Source organism: Botryllus schlosseri, chromosome 7 (assembly GCF_051294905.1).
Source record: "Botryllus schlosseri isolate E-star chromosome 7, Bs_hap1, whole genome shotgun sequence".
Taxonomy (NCBI): domain Eukaryota; kingdom Metazoa; phylum Chordata; class Ascidiacea; order Stolidobranchia; family Styelidae; genus Botryllus; species Botryllus schlosseri.
Window position 1 is genome coordinate 26,959,076 of NC_137242.1, and position 27,099 is coordinate 26,986,174.

General features: G+C 39.2%; 1 protein-coding gene across 2 annotated transcripts in view; it reads left to right on the forward strand.

The window, feature by feature from the left end:
- LOC145442289 (ATP-citrate synthase-like) overlaps positions 1-26,221 on the forward strand; it is a 36,412-nt gene extending 10,191 nt beyond the window's left edge. The window contains exons 9-26 of one of the 2 annotated variants that reach the window (XM_080320184.1): positions 403-520; positions 3,500-3,657; positions 4,326-4,337; positions 6,037-6,172; positions 6,843-6,960; positions 8,201-8,397; positions 12,207-12,283; positions 13,789-13,985; positions 14,670-14,751; positions 14,812-14,893; positions 15,856-16,012; positions 16,563-16,656; positions 16,723-16,877; positions 17,848-17,921; positions 22,184-22,260; positions 22,319-22,462; positions 23,159-23,272; positions 25,106-26,221. In XM_080320184.1, the coding sequence (XP_080176310.1) occupies positions 403-520; positions 3,500-3,657; positions 4,326-4,337; positions 6,037-6,172; positions 6,843-6,960; positions 8,201-8,397; positions 12,207-12,283; positions 13,789-13,985; positions 14,670-14,751; positions 14,812-14,893; positions 15,856-16,012; positions 16,563-16,656; positions 16,723-16,877; positions 17,848-17,921; positions 22,184-22,260; positions 22,319-22,462; positions 23,159-23,272; positions 25,106-25,360 (2,247 nt within the window). In that variant the 3' untranslated portion in view covers positions 25,361-26,221. The remainder of the gene's footprint in view (positions 1-402; positions 521-3,499; positions 3,658-4,325; positions 4,338-6,036; positions 6,173-6,842; positions 6,961-8,200; positions 8,398-12,206; positions 12,284-13,788; positions 13,986-14,669; positions 14,752-14,811; positions 14,894-15,855; positions 16,013-16,562; positions 16,657-16,722; positions 16,878-17,847; positions 17,922-22,183; positions 22,261-22,318; positions 22,463-23,158; positions 23,273-25,105) is intronic. The other variant, XM_080320185.1, reaches the window with a different exon arrangement.
- Positions 26,222-27,099: the final 878 nt, after the last annotated feature.

The window sequence follows — 27,099 nt, forward strand, 5'->3', positions numbered from 1 at the left end:
GAAAATCCCACAGGTGACCTGTATGATGCGAAACAAGCCAAGCTTAGTACATTGACATTTGCGGTTTCCTTATGAGAAAGAAATCTCTGATTGATACGAAGTGAACTCGTCTTTGTGGTATATCTTTCTTGTTCGAAATTGTATAGAATTTCCATTTTTTTTTCGAGAATTCCGTGTTGGTAATTGTAATAAGAGTCAAGTTACGACAAATGATCGTAGCTATAACTCTAATTTTTATGTAATGTCTCGTTTGTCGGACCATGCTACAGAAGGGAGCTTGCTTTTTGTTGTATTTCTTTGTAATTTGGAATAGCCACTGTGTAACTATCGTTCTGATTCTAATCTAATTTAGAAAACCTGAAAATTTTCTAGATGACCAACTCTACCGTTTTCTTTTCGCAGGGCATAGTCCGCGCGTTGAAAGAGTATCAGACCCAACTACGCGAGACTGAGGTGTCGATTTTTGTTCGGCGGGGTGGTCCCAATTATCAGGAAGGTCTGCGGGTCATGCGCGAAGTTGGTAAGTTTTTCTGTTCTAGTTGTGGATTAAAAAAAAAATTAGTTGGAGAACAACTAGGCAACAGGTGTCATCGTTTGGCGTGAATCATGGTACCGGTGTTCTGTTGTGTGATCTTAATTCAGCCATTGCTAGATCAGAATCATAACTACTAACAGCGGCGTAGACGGGGGTGGGCTTGGGAGTCGGACCCCTGTCATTTCCAACTTCAAACTCCGTCCTTTTGAAATGCGGATGCTATCTCCAATAATTACTCAGCTTATTTGCAAGCCAGTAATTCTCATCACTGAGTTTGATTTAGTTAGTGGTGTTTTAGTTGGTTAGTTGTGAATTTTAAGTTCTAGTTCTGATGGCAAGTTTTGAAAAGTGAATACGCTATTTCTAGTTCTAGTCGTGCTTTTGTGCATTCTGAAAATCCAATGGTTTCTACAAGTCTTCTTGCTGTCCGTTTGTATTTTTTAAGGACGGAGATAATAAAGTTGGATTAGTAATAAAGTCGATTATCGCATTCGTTAGGATTTATCAACCCAGGATTAAGGAAACCGGTTGATCTCAGCGCATAAATTTAATGTTAATCTCATGATTTACCAAACCGGAACAAACCATAGATAACTAGTTATCCACAAAAACTGCGTATACCATTCCTACGCACAAATATTTCCGATAATGATAACTGTCACCCAGTAAATAGCTTCACTAAACAATCAACGAATTATGTACCCGTCATTGCAGAGCGGCTGCGGCTCTGCTGTACGTTACAAATTGGACAAGACTTTCATTTCGCGATGATAATTATTCGGTCCATTGCAGTGACAGTATTATCGTTATCAGCAGGCTGCTGTTTCATTCAACAAATTGACAACTGGCAGCGTATAACGCGTTTTTGCATTATGATGCAACAGATAACGCCACTTGATTGAAAACTCGGGACACCTCTACTAACCATCGCGCTTAACGTTTTCCAACTTTATCCGTTGCGATTAGCAGTATTTAATCACACGATTAGCATTCTTCCGGATCAGCTAACTTTATTATCCCCACCCAAAATTCGTCCCGATTCGCAGTTTTTAATCACATGATTAGCATTTCCCCGGATCAGCGAACTTTATTATCTCCGCCCTAAAGGTTAATTAACTTACAGTGGTCTTGTGATAAGTGTAGTAAGTGTAGTGAAGGAAAATTGGTTCGCAATCTGCTTTGAATTGTAAATTGTAAATTTTTCAATGACAGAATCTCTTGTGCAGTTATCCGTACGATATGTAGCCCATGTGGCGTAAAACTCTTTTGAAGCAAGCACTGTTTGTAGGCCTATAATATAGTTTTAAATATGTGTGACCCATTCCTGACACCATGCCCTCGCTCCTCCGGCAGGAAGCTGTTTACGTCACGTAAATATCCGGTATTAGTCAATCCCATACAATTTATATGCAAGCGGTAGATATTTCCTATGTGGCGTACTGGCACCACGCACCAGACTAGATAATTCTGGCCATGTCATGAGATTGAAATGTCGGTGATGTAGGCTAACTGTAATGTAATATGTGAAACGTTTTTATACTCTGATTTTGTTTTCAATCTAATTTTTGGTTTTTCTTGAAAATGCTAAGGGAGAACTGTATAGCGAGAAACAGGCCAAGCTCCGCGTACACACATTTGCTATTCTCACGCTTATGAAAATGATATCTGATTCGATATGAACTGAGTTCGATATTTGCTGTATTTCTTTCCAAGTTAAATTAAATTTCGAAGATTTTCAAATTCAGTATAATTGTTACAATTTGTCAAACTGTGTAGCTATTAGGGATGGTGTGAACCTCTGAAAGGTTCAGGTTTGTGTGAACGCGAACGTGAACCTCATGACGTCACGTGACGTCATATTGCTAATTACAACCCTACATTTCAATGAAGTGATAGCCTATATTAATGTACTCGATACCTAGCGACGACCCGGGCCACATATTGACACAATGCTGAAGTACATATTGGCGTGTGATACGTCGCTCAATGTATCAACTGAGGCAATCAAATGATATAATACTCCCATAAAATCGATATCATCCGTCGCTTTACCAACAATTTCGACGAGGAGTTGCCAGGGAATATAAGCTTACGCCGCAACGGTCTTGGCCAGACCGGACAGTGTATTCGGCATCTGAGTATTGCTACATTGATATTGGGCAGAGTGTAAAACAGGTTTCTATACTTGCTACCGATGTTAGGCTACGTCACAAGTTATACAGCTGTAGCCAGCACCTCAATCGCACGGATTTGGTTTTAATGATACAGTAAACTTATGAAGTCAAGATTGACCCCGTACGCCTGCTAGATTTGTTACTTCAAAAAACGATATCAATCTCATTGATTGGTGAATAAGCATCATTCGCTCTCTACGTGTACTGCATGTCGCTTGTGCTGTTGTGTGATTGCGGTTCAAGCTCACAGCAGAGACTCACTAAATATTAACAAACGGAAGGCTGGATATTTCGAGCAAACTTTTTTAATAAAGCAACTAGAATCTCTGAGACTGTCAAGGTGCATCCTCGTTTTGTGTTTTTCATGCTGCCAGCGTCATGCATAGAGTGGCCCGCAGTTGAAATGCAATAAATTCGAACCAAAAATGTCATAATGAAGTGAAAATTGTTATATATGAAAAAGGTTCACAGTGCAGAACCTACCAAGGTTCTGTTGTGAACGCGAACCTCTAAATTTCCGAGGTTCACACACAGAATGCGAACGTGAACCTCAAGTTCACACCATCCCTAGTAGCTATCATGTTAATTCTAATCCACTTTTCGGTTTTCCTCAAAATGCTACGGGAGCCAAGCTTGGTGTACAGACATTTGCAATCCTCATGCTTCTAAAAATGAGCTTTGATTTGATACGAACCGAACTGAAATAAACTGTGTAGCTATAATTCCAATTGTATTCTAATTGTAGCCTATATAGCTGTTTTAGTCTGAACGGCACCGATGTATTCCTCAGGTCAAGGTCTCGGAGTGCCTGTCCACGTTTTCGGCACCGAAACGCATATGACGGCTATTGTCGGCATGGCGCTTGGAACGTCGCCGATACCAGACAAGCAACCCAGTGACCCGGGACACACTGCCAATTTCCTACTAGGAGCTACTTCTCAGTATTCGGTGAGTGTTATCGATTGCTTTTATGAAATTTTGCGAGCTGATGTCTTGAAAGGTGTTGAATATATTAATTGGATGTTGGAAGGTTATTTATTGGAGCGAGGAAGTTGTCTTCGTAACTAACGCTGGGCATAACGGTTCTAGTTCCGCACTTGAATCTGATCAATTGAAACAAATTCGAGTAGTGAGAACTAGTTTTTTGAGTAGGCTACTGATATTTTTTATTCCTTCCCAATCAACAAAAATTACATTTTCTACCTCAATTGGTCGCATTGCAGCATACGGAACGTGTACAGTACCGTAATACAAAGCTTTTATTTGAAGAGCTTCTTGGAGGTAGCCTAAACTTCAATCTACAATTGAATAGCTTATCAATATTGAAATGAACCCGAATATTTTCGGCTGACACTCGTCAGGGGTAATCTACGAACATTGTATATCAACGATCGTCATATTTTGTGATACTATTTTCGATATACGATGTTCTTTCCAATTCTCTACTAGTTGCTGACATTTACCCCTGACGAGTGTCAGCCGAAAATATTCGGGTTCATTTCAATATGGATATACTATTCAAAAGCTTTTATTCTATTCAAATGTATATTGGTTCTCTGTACGGCCACAAGTCTCTTCTGCATATAGTTATCTGTAACCTTCTATATTTTTTCAAGGAAGGATCACAGGTAACGCGTGCCGTTGTCCCGAATAGCAGTTCGATGTAATTTTTGGACGCGTGATTTTTCATATCGTTCTCCGTCAATTCTGCTTGCGAGCCTACTCTAAGAAACTTGATTTATCGATCCGTAATTTTTCAACTGTGGCTTCCAAGTTATGTCGTATTCGATTACGTTATTGATTCTTTATACTCTTGAGGGTTGCCTGTATCATACTGGCTCACTCTGTCATGGAATGAAGATTCATTTCGTACAAGTTTAATGGTGTGAATCGAACACATTTTGTTTTGGATGCTGTAATGATGTGATGATATTTACCAAGTTTGATTTGAAGCTTTTGTTGACATTCCAATCTAATTAGTTGTGCTCTTTAATTCAATATAGAATTGAGTAATTCATATTGAAATAAACACGTCAAGGGTAATTGCCAATGACTGGTATATTGAAGTCTTTTTCTCAATTTCTACACCATTTTGAAATCGATGAACTAAATAATGCTGTGATTGGAAGAGTGCTATATTTATTATTTTTACCAAACGTTTTGGGTGATTGGCCTAGCACAGGGGTGTCAACCATACGGGCCGCCAGACGGTTTTATCCAGCCCACAAACCAATTTTCAGTTGATTGAAAAATACATGTATTATCGAGCATATTTCCAACAGCAAATGTCGGTATACTTCCATTAAGTTATCCCTCTTGACATCAAATGTAGAGTATGTCCAGGCCATAACCATATCCGACATGTGATTTAACTTTAGTCGCCATTGGGAACAAGTCGTTCACGTGGACACCCCATTTCGAGAAGGCAAAAAAGTGGATGCAGAGTTCGTCTGACGCCAGTACACGACTAAAACAAAGGGTGCATAGAAATATGACAACTCATATGATCGTGAGAGCCTCTGTTTTAGCCGTTTATAACGACATCCAACCGCCCAGTCATCGTAATATTGCCATAATTCCATTGTTTGCGAATAACGGTGTAGCTAGAATAGAACACCTATGATCCGTAACATAATGTAATACGGTATACTATTATATGCATTGGCTTGATAATAAAGTATTCAAGGGCACGAGATTTCAAGGTCATATTTTGGAATCATTTGACTAGTGCGGCCCGCGAGGAATCTGAAGGTTTGAATCCGGCCCGCGATGCAAGTTAAGTTTGACACCCCTAGACTGGCATGTCTGTTACATTCTATCTTGATGATACGTTCGTGAAGATCAATGATTCAATTGAATGGTATATTGATATTGAAATAGGCCTGAATGTTTTGAGCTGACTCTCATCAGGAGTAATCGTCAGCAACTAGTAGAGATTTCAGAAGAACAATGTCGGCTATATCAACAGACAATAGGATCGGTTGTTCATTGTTTTGCTTATGTGCCTTTGAGTCATCTTCTATCAGAATTACATCAACCTAGTTTCTGCCAACAGGAATTTATGTAGACTACAGTCTAAAAATAGTATATCAAGCCCCAAGCCATCTATGTGTCTTGATTATTCGAATTTTTTACGAACTGTGACGTCTTATATGGTGATATGATTGTTGACATACAATGTTCTTTTCAATTTCCTACCAGTTGCTGACAATACCCCTGACAAAGAGTGTCAGCCGAAAACTTTCGGGTTCATTTCAATATGAATATACTATGCAATTGTATATTCAAGTACTGTACCTCCAAGAAACTCTTCTTATTCTATAACAGAACAGCACGCCCCGAACAAGTCGAGCCAGCTCATTCCGCGAGCCAAACTCGGCCCATAAAGAAAATGGAGACATATCACAACAGACGTTGAAGCAAGCTGTGGTGAGAAATGCGATCGAAAAACCAATGTTCTCGTGTAAGCAGAGCTGTTGATTAGCGTTGTGAAAAATAACTTTTTTCTTCAGATTTCAATGGCTATGCGATTAAATTGTTGGGTTGGCTGAAAAAACACTGCACACCAAATTTGGCTCAATTCGGACCTGTAGAAGCGAAGCTTTTTAAATTTATTTAAAAATAAAAATTCAAATTTTTCTGGCCACACTATGATATTGTCAAGCTGTCTTGAAAAAAATGATGTATAGAAAATTTATATCATTTCCAATTGGTAGAAGCAAAGATGTGGATATGAAATAGTTTCAGTGGTAAGTTCTGTAATGATTTACAAATAATTTCCTACCGCAATTACTATTTTTTTCAAATCAAAACATTTGTACTGCAATACCGTCATTTTTTCTGGTCTGCCTCGAGCCAAATTCGTTATGCATCGTTTTTCCCACAAATTGACAATTTCGTGTGGATGCCAGCAGCATTTGGAAAAGATTTTCTTTGATGAATTAAAATTTGACTTGACAATAACTTTTTTTCTACAGGTTCAACTTGAGCCAAATTTGGTGTGTATCTTTTTAGCCTACCTAACAATTTTATTGCATTGTCGGTAAAATTGAATGAAAAAGTTATGTTGAACAACTCTACTGTCGATTTGTCGACGGACTTGTCGTGGCGTTATTTTTGGTTGCGTTTTACAGCGAAGACGCGGTCCATTGTGTGGGGTTTGCAGTCGCGGGCCGTGCAGAGCATGCTTGATTTTGATTTCGTTTGCTCGAGAAAGACTCCTTCGGTGGCCGCCATGGTGTATCCCTTCACGTAAGGGCCCTTTTTAATATTAAACCTGTAATCTTGTCCGTAATATTAATCTGAATAGTGTTGTCCGAATTAAATATGCCAAGCGGTGAAGTCCCAAATATCTTCGGTTGTTTTGAAACTATAGCTACTTAATCATTTCTTGTGAGACCAAATGAGACCAAAACGAAATCTCTGTCCTTTCGTTGCCTAGAATCCGTCCCTTCTGGGAGCATTTTCAAATTTTATCTCAAGAGGGTGACTATCTTCTGAAATAGGACAGATCAACAAGTCTGGTAACCTCAAAGGAGTATCAAAGAATCTATGAATTCCTTGATCATAATTATGAATAGTCAACCTGAAATTTGGCCCACTTTAAAAAAAAACAATTCCTATGGTGTGAAACCCCTGTGATAATAATATGAATTTATGCCTGGATCTGTGTCAGTAGTGCACATCTTGACAGCCTCACAATATAGGTCACTGTCTGTAGTCATATGAAAACAGCTTAAGAATCTGTGAATTTTGATTTGTGACAGCGCGAGACATATTTTTAACTTATCTGGCTGCATTGGCATTGCTCTGGCGTGTGATCTGCGTTATTATTTAATTTTATTGCTGTGTTTTGAGAGAGCATATGATTTTAAGTGAGGAATCGTATTCCGTTGTTGTAATGCTGTGAATGTACACCATGTTGTAATATCCATTAGGTGCTCAAGTAAGATTTTCTATTCTGAAAAATTAGGGTTACCATAAGTCCTTCTCTTATTTTTTTGGTCAACACAACAAGATTTCCAGTAAATATTACAGAATGAGCTGTTCTCAATTTTGGTTAACTGAATTTTATGATCTCATAAAATTGTCCTCCTTTCCCCATTTCAAAATATGGTGACCCTAGAAAAAATGCATTTACTTTAGGCCTATCAATAGATGGAGATAATGTACATAAAGTGTAGCAGTGTTCTCAAAAACTACGCTGATAGTTTAGAACTTTGAATCTCCAATTGAATAGTTTATTTGGGACCGTTTATCGAGTAAATTTGTTGCGGCGTTTTGCTGATTTATATTTGACTGTTGCTGTGTCAATATTCTTGATGGATTGATATAATTAAGTGCAACTTCATTGATAAGTAGGGCTGGGCACAATGATTCCAGCACTGAAATCTGAATTGATAATAGTATGAGTCTAGTAGTAAGAGCTGACTTTTTTAAGTAGGCCTACACGTTATGCATGATGACAAATACCTTTCCCCCATTACTGCAGCGGTGATCACAAGCTGAAATTCTACTGGGGGCACAAAGAGATTCTGATACCCGTCTACAAGCACATGAACGACGCCATGGACAGACACAGCGACGCAGACACGCTCATCAGTTTCGCTTCGTTACGTTCCGCGGAAGAAAGCACAGTGGAAGCCTTGCAGTTCAAGCAGATTCGGACCATCGCGATCATAGCTGAAGGTAAAGCTAAATCTGTTCTGTAAAGATGATATCTGTCTGATGTTAAGGTTGTCCTCCCCACTCCCCAGACGTAGTGTTGGTGAAATAGTGAATTTTCAGCTTTCTAAAATTAGATTGAAATTAGAATTATAGCTACGAAGTTTTTTTCCAAACTATAGTAGAATTATAACAGCATTTTTTTCAAATTAGATTCCAATTAGAATTGTTGCGACAAAGCATTTTCCACATTATCTAGAATTGCAATTATAACGCACATTTCTTTTTCGAATTCAATCCAAATTAGAATTATAGCTACAAAGTTTTTTTTTCGAAATGTGGTCCGAATTAAAATTACAACACACAGTTCGTTCCAAATTAGATTTGAATTATAATTACTGAATTTGCAAAAACTTGGAAATTGTAATAAACGCCGAATTTGATTGTGTTAATCTCACCAGAAATACGATTATAATTTGCATTAGATCAAAAAAACTTTCCACAAATTAGGTAGGCTATAGAATACGGTTATCGGTATTTCACTGTAATTATTGCAATTTTGCCAAACGGTTTGATGTTGGCTGAAGGTAATCTGAATCTGTTTGATAAACTAACCAGCTGCTCTTGCTTGTGAATCTCATGCTTGTGAATTATGATAATGACCTTTGATTTGATACGAATTAAACTTTGTTCAATGTCCAAGTTTACGCGGATTTAGTAATTCTAATCTAATTTTGGAAAAATTTTGTAATATAGTTCTAATTCGGATCTAGTTTGCAAATAACTTGTGTGATATAATTGTAATTCTAATATAATGTAGAAAAACCTTGCAGCCACAATTATAATTTGAAGCTAATTTGGAACTAACTGTGTGTGAGATTATTAATTCTAATTTAATTTGGGAAGAAATGTGCTTTATAATTGTAATTCTAATATATTGTGGAAAAATCCTGCAGCTATTCTAATCTAATTTGGAAAAAACTTTATACGTAGCTACAATTCTGATTCAAATCTAATTTGGAAAAAAAATATGTTTCATAATTACAATTCTAATATAATGTGGAAAAGGCTTTATAGCTACAATTCTAATTCAATCTAATTCGGAAAAAAATGATGTTGTAATTCTAATTCTAATATAATTTGTAAAAATTTGTGGCTATAATTCTTATATTAATGTAATTTGGGAAAAACTGTAGCTATAATCCTAATCTAATTTGGGAAAAATCTGTAGCTGTAATTCTAATTGTAATGTAATGTGAATAATGGTGTAGCTATTATTCTGATTCTGGTCTTATTTTAAAAAGCTCAAAATTATATTGATGTCCAAGTCTGGAAGCTAGTCTAAATCTGTTTTAATAACCACAAGATCTGTTTAACGTCATAGAATATGTCTTCAGCATAAGCCTATATCCTGTAGGCCAATGCTGCCAAACTGGTTAGTTTGGTTTCGATCTACTTATTGGAATGTTCGGTATCCTAAGATATTTTGAGCGACGCTTTTCCATGACGTGTCATGAATATGTCTTCGGGTTATGAGTTGCTGGTGTATGTCCAATGGAGACTCTGTGAATATAAAGCTTCTGTGTGTTTCACTTATTAATACCAATGCGTATACCACACCTGTACAAACTACTGGATTTTCAATAGAGCAACTGCAACTAGGTAACTGATACTGAATGCGCACTAGATGGCAACAAATCGCAACAAAATTTGTACGACACCACAAAAGTTTTGGAGCAATTGTGCAATATTGACAGAGTTTGAGACTGGTTTTCAATGAATTATTCAATATTAGTTAACTGTCACACACTGCATCCGAAATCAAGGCTCGTGTGGGTCATTGAAATCCATATCCTTGCCACTGACGCACAGTGAAAGTAGCTTGATTACTCCAATCCTGGGAATAGTGACGCTATCCAGCGTGATAATGGTCATTTCCTGCTGTATATAACTCGGAGCATCGTATCAACATAATTATCCTGGGCATCAACATAATCTTAAAACAGTGATATGGTTAAATGTTATATTATATGTTGCTCCTGTAATCTTAATGTGTAGTCTTGATCAATTCAAATTATGTTAATGATTTGAGTGCCTACATCACATTAACCGGTTGGTACAGGCTGCTTTTTCCAAACAACATTGCTTCACTTTTCAAAACTGAAAAACAGGACCTTAATGAGATGTGAAACCAATAAGTAATATACCGTTAGATTCAGAATTTCAACTCCTGACCAACCACGCCACGAAGCTGGATGAGAGCAAGGCAACCATGCGTGTATCCTGTATGTAATCAAAAGGACTAGTTAACCTTGTAGAAAGAGACAAGTTTTTGTTAGTTACTTCTGGAGTCCACAACGTATACCTATTGCGAATAAGTATGCGCTATTCATGGCGACAGCGATATCTTCTTTCGAACAAGTGACCGCTTTTGCTGAACTAATTCCATTGATACTATCAAAACATGGTAGAGCGCTTCACCATAAACACGCAGTCTGACCCGCAGTGTGGCTTGCTCTCGACTAGTTTCGTGGCCTAGTTGGTTAGGCGTTGAAATTCTGAATCCAACTGTATATTACTTACTGGGTTCACATCCCATTAAGGTCGTGTTTTTCGGTTTTGAAAAGTGATGCAAATTTTTTCGGAAAAACCAGCCGGTACCAACCGTTTAGGGGCGCATGCCTATTTCATTGCATATATAAGTTCAGTATTTGAAAAGCCATCGCTCACTAGGCCTAACACTCAATTCAGATTTGACCTATCATTGTGCCCAGCCTCTGCCATGACTTGTAAATTACGGTACAATCCCAATCAAACACACACGAGATTAATCATTACAAGAAATAGTTGACAGTCAAGAGTGTGTTCGCAGTGTGCGTCCGGATTTTTACGAGAATATTTGAATGACGGAGTCAATTATTTGTATGTCATTGACTGTATGGTATTCGGTTCTGTCTGATACTATACCAATTATTTTACAACAGTTTGGTGACTGAGAAGTAATTCTTTGAACCCATAAAGTTTCTGGGTATCCTTGAACCACACCAGGGGTTGAGGCCCCGTTGTTACTCTTGGAAATCTAGAGATGCGAATTGAGACTCGGTTGAACTAGAGCTATGTAATCTTTACCAACAGTAGATATTGAAGTTGGTATTTGGTGTACGGTACCGTCAATTTTGTAAACAGCACAAATGTGGAAGATATCTTTCAAAGGCAATATCAAATATTGTGTAGGCTACTAATTAACAAATGGTTTAATAATAGGCTGAAGAAACCCCCCTTGTGACCAGTCACGTCCGTGTGGCAGACCGAGTGTTTTCTCATATAAGTTTCATGTTTAAGTATCATTTCGTAAGGTACTTACCGTATAGCAGATGTGAAATAATTATTTTTAAATTCGATGTAGATATTTGTGAATTGTGAATATATTTGATATATCTGTAACTGCAGTTTGACACGACACAGGTTTTGAATTATATTGGTTTGTGAAAAATTGTCACCGTGAGACAATAAATGATGGTTTGACAGTCTTTTATCTGGATCAGTCAAAATGTGATAAATCAAGTCATGTTTTATGCAAAATCCTGACTCAAAAGTATGATTACAATGAGTAATATCAATTTTTGGAATCAGTGTTGTTCTCATCATTAAAAGTCTGCCATCCATTAAACTGTTACTACCCTACATGAAATGGCAACTAATGGTTTCTGAGTTCTTATTGAGGTATTAGTTACATGTTTACATTTGCCCTGCCTATGACACTCGGACTGAACTTTGCATAAAATCGTACGGTACCTCGATTTGTGTGCTTACACAATATTTGATCTGTCTAGGAATTCCGGAAGCAGGCACCAAAAAGCTGATCAAGATGGCCAAGGAGAAAGGGGTTTCAATCATCGGCCCTGCCACAGTGAGTTGAACAGGCTTTACTTAGTAGATTGCTACGCAGTTACCAGGTTCGGACCAATCAAATGATTCCAAAATGTTCCCTCGTTTTTCGTTTGAACACTTGACTTATTATCTAGCGTATGTACAATGTACATGTGCAATTTACATATTATGATATAACCTTACCGGCATATCACGGATCATAGGGTTATATTCTGACCACATTTATTCGCCAACAATCGCATCGGCAAAATTGTCAGATTGAATACAGTTATGAACCACCAAAACAGTGGCTCCAACGACAATATAAGCTGGCATATTTCTATGCTCCCTTTGTTTTAGTCGTGATGCGGTGTTGGCCCTGCGTATGACTTGAGAGGACTGTAATAGATTTAACTGTAATCTTGGACGTTGGAATTTGTTTTATTATTGGAAGATCGTGATTCGGGTTTTTGTGAAGGCCAGGGACCTTCTCAGTCGGAAGTTGTACAGCAGTAGGACAATGTATTTTTTTTATAAAACTAATGTGTTCTTCATGCATATACCGTAATTTTCCATGTCTCATGCTGTTTGCACTCCAGCGGAATTGGGTCATTGACTGCTGCAGGCGCCCGCGGCAATCCTCTCTAATTCATCGCGTCAACGGCAGGCCTGAACAATCGCATATACAACAGGCAATGTTCGCAAGAAGTAATCGCTGGCCTAAACACTACAGTTGCGTCTCCAACAAGCCTGGTGCGCACGACATAACCGTTGGCCTAAGCAATCGCATCTTTAATAGGCCTTCGTGCGCAAGATTTGCTGGCCTGAACTATCGCGACACGGGCCTCGCAGGCTTTCGCTGCTATCTACTATCGTTTACAGACAATGCCGTTAAGTGTATAATGATTAGCGATCGTTATGTCATGATTGTTCAACAGTGACATCGCAAAACAGAATGACATCAAATACTAAAACATAACTATTCATGTGCTGCGAATGCAGGGTGCGTACAGCGTACGGTACATGGGTACAGAATTTACACGTCATTTTGAGGGTGCGTATTATACATGGCGGCCTAATATATTCGGAAAATTACGGTAGCAGTTCCAAATTGCCGTTTTCGCATCTGTGAATAACTACTTTTTGGTCCATTTTCCCGTAAAACTATGAACTCATTGTGCACTTTACAGTTTTCTCGAAATTGGCCGTCAATTCCACCGACTTGTTTTTAATGGTATCTGGAGTTAAATCACAACACGCCAGCCGGGTGGTTATAATGTGGCTTACGAACATTCACAACATTTTCTGTCTTGGGGATTATTTAATGGAAGCATCTCCTACAAAAATATCTCAAGATTTGTTACGTATGTGCCGGATAATATAAGCATTTTTCAATGTTCTCAGAATTGCTTCACGGGCCGAATATATTTATACGAAATAGAGATGATAACTTTTTTCAAATTTTTTCATGACCCCCTGAAGGCTCCAGGTTGGGAACGCCTGAAATAGACCGTGGTCAGTGCCGATACCATGCACTCTTTTTAGGTGGGCGGAGTCAAGCCCGGCTGCTTCAAAATCGGCAACACCGGCGGCATGATGGACAACATTCTGGCGTCCAAGTTGTACAGACCTGGCAGTGTGGCGTATGTGTCTCGAAGCGGAGGCATGTCCAACGAATTGAACAATATCATATCGCGAAACACGGATGGCGTACATGAGGGAGTTGCTATCGGAGGCGATAAGTATGTTCCCGGTAATGTTTTATTGAGTATGCTGGCACTCTTGCAGGCATAATTGCGTCATTCATTGGCAGAGGTGGTCAGTGACAGTAAGTTTGCCCGGCATTTAAGCATGTGGCACTACGAAAATCGACAGTAAAGTATTAGGGTGATACGGAAAAAACTTATTCTGAATTCTGGATAACCAAGATTGGGGGTGGAAGTAAGAGACTATTTTTTATGTCTACCGTCAGACATCCCGGGGATATTGGGTGCACCAAAAGAAACAAATTACTTGTCCGTTAATACGGCATATCGCTCTGGTGATCTTAACATTTGAAAACACGCAATGACTGTTAAAGTTAAAAGAGTATACAAACATATTTAACTATTTAACTCAACCTTGGATTCAAGTCTGTCCAGAAAAATGATGAGCATCCTCTACAACCATTAGTTTTCTTAACACGAGTCTTCGCTACCGAACGTGGTGCGTTTTATTTTGCACCAATAGAAATTCCCTACTTGGAGAAGCCTTGCCAAATTTTATTGCGGAGGGTTGGATTGGAAATTGGAAAAAAATGTCTGGGGTCATAAAATTTCAGTACTCGAAAAACTCATATTTTACTACTCGGCTTGAATCACTGGAATCATTACCTGAATCATTCTGTACAGCCCTAGTAACTATATTGTCGTGAAACTTTCCCGCAGATACCCAGGCACGACATTCATCGAACACATCATGCGATACGAGCGAAATCCGGACGTCAAAATGTTGGTGCTTCTCGGCGAGGTGATATCGACTTTGTGATTTGCGTTGTCAAAGTGGTAAAATGAAGTTCGTTTATTAAAGGTTGGCGGAACCGAAGAATACAAAATCTGCGACGCTATCAAGTCTGGAAAAATCTCAAAGCCGATAGTGGCTTGGTGCACCGGTAAGGCTGCTGGTTTTTTTGGCTTGGTTCGGCGTATTTTTTTCTTTGAATTAGTCTGCGTCAGTTGATCTCAGCCTTTTAGCTTGGTGATTAGTGTATGGTGAACCTAAAAAGATCAAATTTATCTCAAAATAATTATATGTTGGCCTACCGACAAATGCAGGCGATTCGAAAGCAAATATTGTCAACAATAATTTTTTGATAATACTTGTGTTTTTTAGGCATCCTAACAATTTGATCAAGCATCATGTAAAATTTCAAAAAAGTAATTTTTGAACGGATTAATAGCAGTAAATGGGACAATAGTCCACTAACGCTGAGATTACTATGACATCAACAGTATTTATTAGTAGTGGCAGGGCTGTAACCAAGTCGCAAGGTTCCGAGTCACAAGTCAATCTCGCTTTTATAGTTTTGTCTCGAGTCAAGTTTAGTCATTTCCAATTCACCACCGAGTCGAGCCCAAGTTAGTGTATAGAGGGTCGAGTCCTAGTATTTTGACTCGAGGTCGAGTCCAAGTCGAAGTCAAGTCCATGTTTACTGTTCAGTTTCGAGTTCCTGATTTGTTTCAACCCACTTTTTTCAACTCTGCTCGAGTGATATCGAATGGCTCGCAGTCATCATATCGTAATTTTCCTCAGTCTTGACAGTTTCTGACCTTATTTTCCAAGTATCAGGACTGACAGACGAAATACCAATCATGTGGTGACTTTACTATTCTTAGAAGTTACAATGAAATATCTGTCTTGGCCGTCCTAGTCTCGAGTCATATGACTTGGTCCGAGTCATGCACAATGACTCTAGTACAAGTCGATTCAGTACAAAAATTGACTCGAGTTGAGTCATTTTATGCGTTTGAAAAAATGACTCAAGTCGAGTGACCAAAAATCGCAAATCGAGTCATTGCAACTCTAAAAAGTAGCAATACCTGCTGTCAATCCAGTTGATATCTTTACGAACAGGCACGTGCGCCACCATGTTCACGTCGGAAGTGCAGTTCGGACACGCGGGCGCTTGCGCAGGGCAGGAGAACGAAACAGCAGTCGCAAAGAACAAAGCTTTATCGGAAGCTGGCGCTTTTGTACCGAGAAGCTTCGACGAATTGAATATCCTGATCAAGTAGGCGAATGGCAATGATCTTTTTGGTTTGTTTGTGCTGGGAACATACGAGTCGGTGCCTTCGAGTCACAAGTCATCTCGATTTTTCGCACATTTTTCCTTAGTAGCCAAAATTCTCAGTCGGACGGGTCCATCTCCAAACCTGATACTAAACGACATTTGCTCAAAAGTCGATTGAAATTGGAAAATTGTATGCCCAAGTACAGAAACGGCTAGAAAACTGTGTAAACTCGTCTGGTTACCGGTCAATTTTATACTTTCCGGCCCCAAATATTACCCATAGTTTAACCTATAACCCCTAACCCACAGCCCGAATGCATTGACACATACATAGGCTACCGATTACCGAATTCACGTCATATAACAAAATTCACTTATTTACTAACCTATTAATGTTATATCGATGCACCCTTTTAATATGAATATGAGTTGTTGCAATTATTATGCCAAGTTCGAGAACTGCCGAATTCACTGGCAAATATGATACAAATCCGGCCAAAATAACTGTGAAGAATCAATTTTTTGACAATTCTATTTCGACTTTTGACAGGGAAGTTTATGACAATCTGGTAAAGAAAGGTGTGATTGTGCCGGCCGAAGAAGTACCGCCACCCACTGTTCCCATGGACTACTCTTGGGCTAGGGTGAGTTTGAGTGCTTCGCTATGTAGTGCAGGCAATAACTTCCACACACGGTGTGTGTCACTTTAGGAACTTGGCCTGATCAGAAAGCCCGCCTCTTTCATGACGAGTATCTCGGACGAACGCGGGCAGGAGCTGTTGTACGCCGGCATGCCCATTTCAAAAGTGTTCAAGGACGATCTGGGTATCGGCGGTGTTCTGGGACTGTTGTGGTTTCAGAAAAGGTAGTTTTTGGGAGAATAACCTTTGCATTTTAGGTTCTTTGTAAAACAGTAACAGTTCACGACGGAATTCCAATAAGAATCCAGTATGCTCAATCTTGAATAGCATTATTACTATGACACAGGCACTGTTTAATTACTAGTCCTGTGAGACTTGGCACAAACTACAAACTTAGTTTGTTTACGTTCAACTACTGTTTTTTTGATTGGTTCTAGTTCTAGTATTTTGAAAAGTGAGTAGTTGCAGTTCTAGTTGCGCATTTAGAATATATTATTTTCCCTTTTGATATCCCGATTACATCTCCAATTGGCGGAGACTGGCCTACGTCTTTGCCCCGAATTTAATCTACTTAGTTCTGTATTCTTAAAGTTTGTTAGTTCTAGCTGCGCATTTTGAAAATGCAGCGAAGAGTCTAACGATACCGACGCAAATGTGCGAACATAACAGGATGGTAACCAAGTCACAAGGTTCCGAGTCACTAGTCGATCTCGCTTTTATTATAGTTTTGACTCGAGTTGAGTCATTTTTGATTCCCCCCCGAGTCCGAGTCAGCTAGTCGAGCAGTAGTTCTCGAACATTCAGACACGCCCCCTTTTGTGATAGTGAAAAATTTCGCGCCCCTCTTATTGTTGTATTACAAAATATCAAAGAGAGCAATCGGAATGCTAGCAATCACAAAGGATGAGAGAATTCTAAAACATGAAATTCGGACAATAGACTAAGTAATAACTATGAGGTGAAGGTAAACCGCGCCAAGCGCGAAAAAATTTCAGTTACTTATGACTCCGTACCCACTTTCAAATGCTCTCACGCCCCCCCCAGTTTCAAAACCACTGTAGAAGAGAGTCTTGTCATTTTACGCGTTAGAAAAAATGACTCTAGTCAAGTCGAGTCATCAAAATATCGCGACTTGAATCGGACTCGAGTCATCACAACCCTGTAGCATAACATTAACTAAACCCTTCATCGCAGGTTGCCGCCGTACGCTTGTAAGTTCCTGGAGCACTGTCTGATGGTGACTGCCGACCACGGGCCCGCGGTTTCAGGTTTGTGCGATTACTCAGGTTTTGCGGGACGGCTGCTTCGATTGTCCAATTGCTAAAAGCGGTTGAAGTGGAAGTAGAAGTACCGTCGTCAACTTGTACGTTAGTAACATTGATATCCAAGACGCAGGGTTGTAACCAAGTCACAAGGCTCTGAGTCACAAGTCAAATTCGCTTTTATAGTTTTGACTCGATTCAAGTCAAGTCATTTTCAATTCACCGCCGAGTCAAGTCCGAGTCCAAGTCATTGAGCAGAGGGTCGAGTCCGAGTCATGGTATTAGGACTCGAGTCCCAGTCCAAGTCATTATGCTGACTGCTCAGTTTCCAGTTGAAATCTTGTTAAACCCACTTTTTATAACTCTGTTTGTTGATATCGAATGGTTCGCATTTATAATATACTAATTTTCCTCACATTTAGCACTTTCTGGTCTCATTTTCAATTACCAGTACCAATGGACGAAATCCCAATAGGGTGGGTACTTTACTATTCTTCGAAGTTACAATGAAATGAAATGAGAAAATGACTCAAGTCAAGTCGTGTCATCAGAAAATCGTGACTCGAGTCGAGTCGTCACAACCCTGCCAAGGCGTGTCAAAGTTACATCGAATGCATTTGAAATAATGGTCTGGTTTCAGTGTCCATCTTGGCGACTAACGTGAAATGAGCACCGATAATACTGGTCAACAAAATGAAAAAAATGTTTTTAGGCAGAACATCTGAGAGCTGTTTCTGGGATTTTCGAGGTTGCTGATTACGAATATCACATTAGTTTTGTCAGATTGGCTCTTTGTCAGGAGATATTTACACCTCTAAAAAAGCCCAAAATTTACTGTGTTTGCCCCTAAATATTTCACTTGGTAGGAAGAAAATCGTAGTTTTTTCTAATTTTATACTGCGCATAAATAGATTATTGACTATGAAGAACCCTCATGTCATTTCAAGTCATTTTATCAATATTAACATGACATGATGCGAAATATTTGTTTGTAGAAAAAGCAGTTTGTCAAGCCTAAAATTTGTACTTTTGCACAACAGAAATACATATTCTCCCGTATCAATTGGTCATTCTACCAAGATTAAAGATGAGTATAAAACTATAAAATTTGCTCTGGGAAGGCTCAACTACAATACTCATATGCGTCTCCTTTCTTTCGACTGGTAAATGGATAATTTTCCGCTGAGTCAACAAAAGTGGGTATATCAAGTAACCCTATAAAACGAGAAGCTTAAATCTGGTATCTGGTATATTCGAATACCGATGAAAGATTCCAATTTCACATTAAGCAGGAGTTCACTGCATGTAATTTCTCCTAAGATGTAGTAAATAAAACTTTTTAAATGATCATAAAGCACCCAACCACAAGCAGTTGGTCCGAAAATTCGAATTCGAATTCAAAAAGACATTAGAACAACAAAAGAAAGATATCAGGGCAGATGAGATGAACAATTGAACATATTATGTCAGACCATTGCCGCAAACTTTCAAGAAACTGCACTAAATAGCTGACAGGCGAAAATCTTACAAAAAACAATTGTGATTTAAAATATATCAATAATATTGTGTTCCAACTGATTATTTCAACTTTACGATAGCTGGTTGACGTAAAACTGATTGAATTAATGCCACGTTATTTGAGTATCAAGGTAAATACTTATGTACATGACTGGAGTTTATTTATGTACAATTTGTACATGATATCCGTGAAAATCTGTAACTATGATAAAGCTATTACCCCTAAATATAGTCCTGTTGCTGTATTTTGATTTAAAAGAGTCTTCTGTGTGTAAAAATAACAAGTAGATTGATTTTCTAAACCTCATAGTACGACTGAGCCGATTTTCTATCTAGTCATTATCGCGAAAATGGAAGATTTCATGGTCAAAATAGCCCCATGGGTTATCTCCACAACAAGAGCCAATTTGAAAAAACCAAGGTCATAATCGGAATCAGTGCCCTTCAGAACTCCCAAAACCACTCTTACTTTGTCTGCCTAAAAAAATGTGTTGACCAGTGTAATTTATGAAACTGTAAATGGGTGTAATTTTCGAAGATAAATCCTGTTCACCCTAAATACAGGGGCAATTTTGCCGAGTTGTCAGTGTGACATCGCAATGACATTTCTTCCGGATTCGGTGATTTACTGACTGTTAGTTTGCCTGAAAACGCTTCACAACAAATTTGGCTCGAACCCAACCAGTAGAAGCCGACGCAGACCCATTCAAATTTTTTCAATTTATTAGAAACAAATTTGCAGAAAATTAGAAATTTTGCTGTCCATCCCATGAAATTGTTAAGTTGCCTGAAAAAACGATGCACAACATTTTTTTCTCACGTTCTACCTGTAGAAGCGAAGTTATTGCAGTTAGAAGTTTTGGATCTGCAAAAACAGCATTGATGGTAGTTAACCCTTTGCGACCGGCGGTCTAGTATACTAGACCGCGACTGTTTAACACAGAGGAGTCGGTCTTTAATCCTAGATAGCTATACCTGTATTGGTCATAAACTATTGCAATCGGTTTGTATGGATAGCTCTTATAAATACGCATACATCAGACCATGTATAACCTATTGTTGCAATGTATATCCTGCTTGAAATGCAGATTGAACACGCAAAAATGTTTCCCGCAAAATTGAATTTGTAATGATGTTCGCGTGAATGACCGCCTGAAATATAAACCATTGTATCTTCCGTTCTAGACGTCATATAACCAATTACAGTTATCTTCTATGACTTGTTGTTGGTCATACTATTCTATGAAAGTCCTTGTATCGAAGATTAGCACGTAAAAGATGTTTCGAATTGACGTGAAAGAAGCATACCTTTATTACGTGAAAATCATGGCTGCGTAAGATCACCTGACTCGTTGCGGTTTCAAACAGATGTATAATTGCTTCAGGCAATAGCAAATTGTACATATGGATAGCCATTAACCTGGCATATTCATCAATATCCCTATCATGGAGCTTAGTTTTGTATAAGAAAGCCAACACCAGCACTGCAACAAATAAGCGTGCGAGTTAGGCTATTTTGGTACCCGAGCCTGTAATAACAACATCATGTAGAGGCAGTTATATATCTGTTTTAGATGGCACACGAAGTTACTGTTGGCTTCTATGACCACTGTTGATCATACATGGAACATTAGCCGTGTAGAATACAGTTCAAATTGATGTGAAATAAAGCAATAATGTATCACATGAAATGACTTCTCGAGCGTATATGGGCACTGGGCAGTGTCGAATAAGGCAATATGTGTATACTTACGGATCCTTTGCAGTTGCAAGTTACATATAACAAGCAACTGGGGTTGATAACACTTCAATAGCATGAAGATATATACGACAGGCAAAATTGCCAAGGCAGTTACTATGTTATGTAGGGCTGGACGCGCGTTGCCTTCAGCGAGAATACGAGATAACGTAATCGATTACTCATCGGCAGCGGCCGCGTGATTGTGCTTACCATCTCTACCTTTGCCAGTTCGTAGCGCTGGGCTATGAAACGCTAAAGTAGCGTGTAATGTCTCGTTGGAACGCATAGATTCATGCGGAAGGCAATCAGGTGGTCATATACCAAGAGAGGACCTAGGTATGACGTCAGGAGATATAGAAGAACAAAATTGTATTTTATTTTCAAGAAATCGAGAACATTTTCTCGCATAACGCTATTCCCTCTGGCGTGTGAGCCGTGAGAGTATCTCAGACCGCTAGGCGGCTACTTCAGGTTTACGGCAATATATTGGGCGTCGATTCAAGCCATATGGATGACATTTTATCGTTTTTTTTTGTGGATGCAGTAAAATCTTGGTCAGTAGGCCGGCCGGTTACAAAGGGTTAATCCAAGACATATTATTGAAACACTTTAATAAGTTTGCTTTTAAAGGTTGGAATTGCGTCAAATTCGTTTTGCAAACAACTCAACAACTTATTGAGGTTGACAGTGAAATTTCAAATTTTTTTTTATTTCTTTTATACTAAATTGGGTTGCAATCGAGCCAAATTAGGTGTGCAGCATTTTCAAGGCCACCTAACAATCTGATTGGGGAATCCTAGTGTGACAATTTCTATTAAGGGTGATGAAAACATAAACCAAAAATACTATCTGCTTTACTGTATCCACATTGTCCATACTGTTTGACATCGTAATGAGTGTTACTCTGAACTCTACTATTCGACTCATAATCGAATCACTAAGGCACATGATTTTCTCCCAGCCCTGAATATAGCCTCACCAAGTCCCGTAATTTTGAACTATCTCGCAGGTGCGCACAACACGATCGTCTGCGCCAGAGCGGGAAAAGACTTGATCTCATCGCTAACGTCTGGACTTCTCACCATTGTATGGCCGCGATCCGTTTTTTGTCATCGGCCCGTTTTTAAATCTGCATCATTTACAGGGAGACAGATTTGGAGGCGCGCTAGACGGGGCGGCTAAGCAGTTCAGCGAAGCCTACGACAAGGGTCTGTTGCCCGTGGAGTTTGTCAACGATATGAGGAAGAAACATAAGCTCATCATGGGAATCGGGCATCGCGTGAAATCGGTAATGCTCAGTTAGTAGATGATAAACTAGAAATCAGGGTTGGAACCAAGTCACAAGTCAATCTCACTTTTATAGTTTTGACTCGAGTCAAGTCGAGTCATTTTCAATTCACCACTGAGTCAAGTCCGAGTCCAAGTCATCGAGCAGAGGTTCGAGTCCGATTCATGGTATTATGACTCGACTCCGAGTCCAATTCACTGTGCTGACTGCTCAGTTTCCAGTTGAAGTCTCGTAAACCCACTTTTTATAACTCTGTTTGGTGATATCGAATGATTTGCATGTATAATATACTAATTTTCCTCACTTTTAGCAGTTTCTGGTCGCATTTTCAAGTACCAGTACTAATGGAAGAAATCGCAATAGTGTGGTTACTTTACTATTGTTCAAAATTACAATGAAATGTCGGTCTTGGCTGTCTGAGTCTCGAGTCATGCGCAATGACTCGAGTCCAAGTCGAGTCAATACGCAGATCGACTTGAGTCGAGTCATATCTGTATTTTGAGTAAATGACTCGAGTCAAGTCGAGTAGTCAGAAAATCGTGACTCTAGTCGAGTCATAACTCGAGGCATTACAACTCTGCTAGAAATCTGCAGCTTTTTCAAATTAAATTCGAATTAGAATGATAGGTAGACAGTTTATTCCAAATTGGATTAGAAGGATTGTCACACAGCTCCAATACTCAACCTCCGTTCCAGATCAACAACCCAGACCAGCGCGTGGTTATTTTGCAAGAATTTGTGAAGGCAAACTTTCCGTGCACGCCACTGTTGGACTACGCCCGCGAAGTAGAGAAAGTCACCACTGCCAAGGTACGGGAGTCTCGTTTACTGTCGATTTGTTGCGTTCGAAAGTGATATGTTGACCAGAACATTTTGAAGTTTTACCGTCCAATACTCCAATTTCGGATTTAATATCGTCATAACTAGATGCATGATATGTAGTTCAATGGAAGTTTTTGAAACTCTTCTCTTCTTGACGATTGCCATGAATAGTGTTGCCAGCGCGAAAAGCTTCAGGTTATAATATATTGACATAATGAATATATTATTGAAATGTATATGCACATTCTGTACCCCTTAATTTCCACTCAAATAGAATTAGAAGTAGCAGTTTCCAGGACACTTCGAAACTATTGCCTTGCAAGAGCTTCAAGCGGAAGTAGATGATGGTGGTATTCAAATACTTGACTAAGCTTTCAACTAGAATCACTACAGATATTTGCAATTTTCGAAAATAGATAGTCAGATAGTTAGCGGGATTTGGGTGCTATTTCGCACGGTTGTCATGACAGTTTATTAGCAACGTGACGCAGGCATCAAAAAAACAACCTTTCACTTTACAAAATCCAAAGTGTAAAAGTAACTAGTTTTTACAAAAATACTTTTCGAAATCGAAGGCCCATGAGCCAGGGTTGTAACGACGTCACAAGGTCCCGAGTCACAAGTCAATCTCCCTTTATAGTTTTGACTCGAGTCAAGTTTTCAATTCACCACCGGATCCAAGTCAGTGAGTAGAGGGTCGAGTCCGAGTCCAAGTGATTGTGTTCACTGTTAAGTTTTGAGCTCAATCCGGTTCATTACACTTTTTTCAACTCTGCTCGAGTGATATAGAATGGCTCGTATTCATAATATCGCAATTTTCCTCAGACCCAACAGTTTCTGGCCCTATTTCCCATGTATCAGGACTGATAGACGAAATATCAATAAGGTGGTGACTTTACTATTCTTCGAAGTTGCTATGAAATGTCTGTCTTGGCCGTCCTAGTCTCGAGTCATATGCCTTGGTTCAAGTCATGCACAATCTCTGTATTCACTCGAGTCGAGTCATTTTACTCATTTGAAATGACTCAAGTGAAGTCGAATCACCAATAAATCGTGACTCGGTCATTACAACCCTGCCATGAGCCCTTTTCAGAAAGCCATGAAAAATTTGAAAACTACGTTTTTTTGAATTTATCATCTCTAAATCCACTCTTGTATAACTGCACAGAACATTTTTTTCCATGAAAATGACGTTTCTTACTTTTCTTCCGAGAGATGAAAAAAACAGGGGCCGTTTTTAGAATTTTCAAAGGGAGCCCACGGTGTAAAGTAGATTGGGAATCCGTTGTTTAAGTAGAACTGGAACTAGTCTATTAATGTAACTACAAACTACTGGATTTTGAAAATGGGCAGCTATATCTACAACTACTCACTTATCAAAACTCGCCACCAGAGCTAGAACTAGAACTTTGAAGATACGCAACTAACTACATTCGATTTAACGAGCTGAGAAATATTGAATCGGCATTTCAAAAGGACAGAGTTGTTAGTTTGAAGTGGTAACGATTCCGACCCCCAAAACCCACTTCCTGGCTACGCCACTGTTAGTGGTGATGACACTGAGCTAGCAATGAACACAACAGAACACCGACATCACAATTCAGGCCAAACTACGACACATGTTTTCTAGCTGTTCGCCAACTAATTTTTTTAAAACTACTCCCGTTCAAAATTTGCAACTAGTACTACAACTAGAACCAGTACTTAGTTGGCTGTCAACTAGGTAGATTGATAGTTTGTACAGTATGCACTTGATGTAGCATTACACGACGTCTGGGGTTATATTAAAGGTTCTATCACTCTCTTTGCGTTTGTTTGCAGAAACCAAACCTCATCCTAAACGTAGACGGCTTCATCGGTGTCGCGTTCGTTGACCTGCTGCGAAACTGCGAGTGTTTCACGGCCGAGGAAGCCGCGGAATACATCGAAATCGGCGCTCTCAACGGAGTATTCGTGCTAGGCCGGTCCATGGGGTTCATAGGTCACTACCTGGACCAACGCAGATTGAAACAAGGCCTCTATCGTCATCCGTGGGACGATATCAGTTATGTGCTACCCGAAACGTACTCGTCGTAGGCATGATATGTTTGTAGTGTCAGAACAGGCTCGTAGTGTCTGATTATATATATATACTTATATAGCGTCTGTGGTATTTGTAGCGCCGATATTACTGATATGTTACCTTCTTGAATCGTAGATTGGACGCATACATTCCTATTTCATTGCAGTAATCAAAGTGCAGTGCTGTATTGATATATATGACTCGACCTCTAAGAATATAATGCCATTTCTACATCAAATTGAGGATGATTTGTTATCATACCTATTTCATTGCTCATACATGAACTCTAGCAGCAACGAGCGTGCAATTTCAGTACTTCATAAATATATCTCTACCACTGACTCTAATCATTATACTTAATACTCCACTCAGATTCGAACGCTCGATTCATTGTGCTTAGCCCGGTTAATAACCCTGGAATGTTAATTACACTGGTGATTTGGATGTGCATGGCGGTAATTGTTTGATATATCATTGACTGGCTTTTCACTACGATTGTACAGTATTGTCTTTAACTTGTGTTCGATCACGGTACCACCTGAAATCTTGTGATGTTTTTGCTCCTTGTAGAGGTGTAGATATCGTTTTGACTTTGTGACTGCGATTCCTGTCAATTTTGCGTCTCGTAATTTCAAAATGCTCTGCTGCTAGTTGTGTCTTTGACCGTGATCCTGGCATTTATGTGCGAGTCACGCACTTGTGAAGGTGATTTTTTTCTACGTGTGATATATCTAATATACCCAATTCCGCAGTATGACACAAACCAGTGGATGTTATTTCACGCCTGGTGCTCTCCGCTTCACATGTAACGGATTCTTGTCAACACATATGTTCCGTTTACATAGACATAGACTTAATACATAAAGCTACTATCATGTGCTTGGTCGTGGTCTGCTATAGTTAAGTGTGCGCATTTTTATGCAGTTGCGTGCTGAAGCTACAGCAGAGTTGGCGTGAGTTTATCCTTTCAAATCACCACAAGATTGCGATACAAAGAAGAGATGGGAGGGTATTGAAAATACTTGAAGTAGTCTTTTAAATCTTTCTGGAGCGCACTGAGTAGATAGTTGCATTTGGGTCATAAATTTATAGTACTACACATGTCTTGGTGTGTCCTTGCGAAGAGATGGCTGGTGCCGAAATGCCGGAGCGTAATAGTCCGGCACCCGTGGGTGGCACACTGCTATACTCAGAGCTCCTCAATGGTAGGGTTACCATATTTTTGCAATCTGAAAAGACACTTTTTCAATATTTTCAAACTTGCAAAACCGGAGGAAAATCCTGAGAAAATGGTAAATTTTTCCCACTTCGTGGTCGGTTGAGTAAAAAAACAGGTCAACTACAGAAAAGACAGTATTTTATTTGACATTATCAGGTGGCTGACTAAAAATAAAGGTCGACTTTCCGGCCACCGGAGCCTTTCTACAGTGCTGACTTATTGTATCTCAGTCGAATTTGGCCCCATTATTAACCAAAATTGTCAAAAAAAGAGGGCATTTGGGCGTCCTCCGAGAACACTTTCGAAAAAGTCAAAAAAGAGGACAAATCCTCTTGAAAGAGGACATATGGTAACTCTACCGAATGGCATCAGGTCATACTGCGAATATTCCGTCTTGTTACAATTGCCAATACAGTTCGATAAAACTGAATAATCTGATTATGGCGAAAAATTTCGAAAATTATCGCGGGGTCGCTCAGAACCTTGTCGCTGACCATGGGTTACCACACCTGGCCTGGATCTTAACCTGTGGCA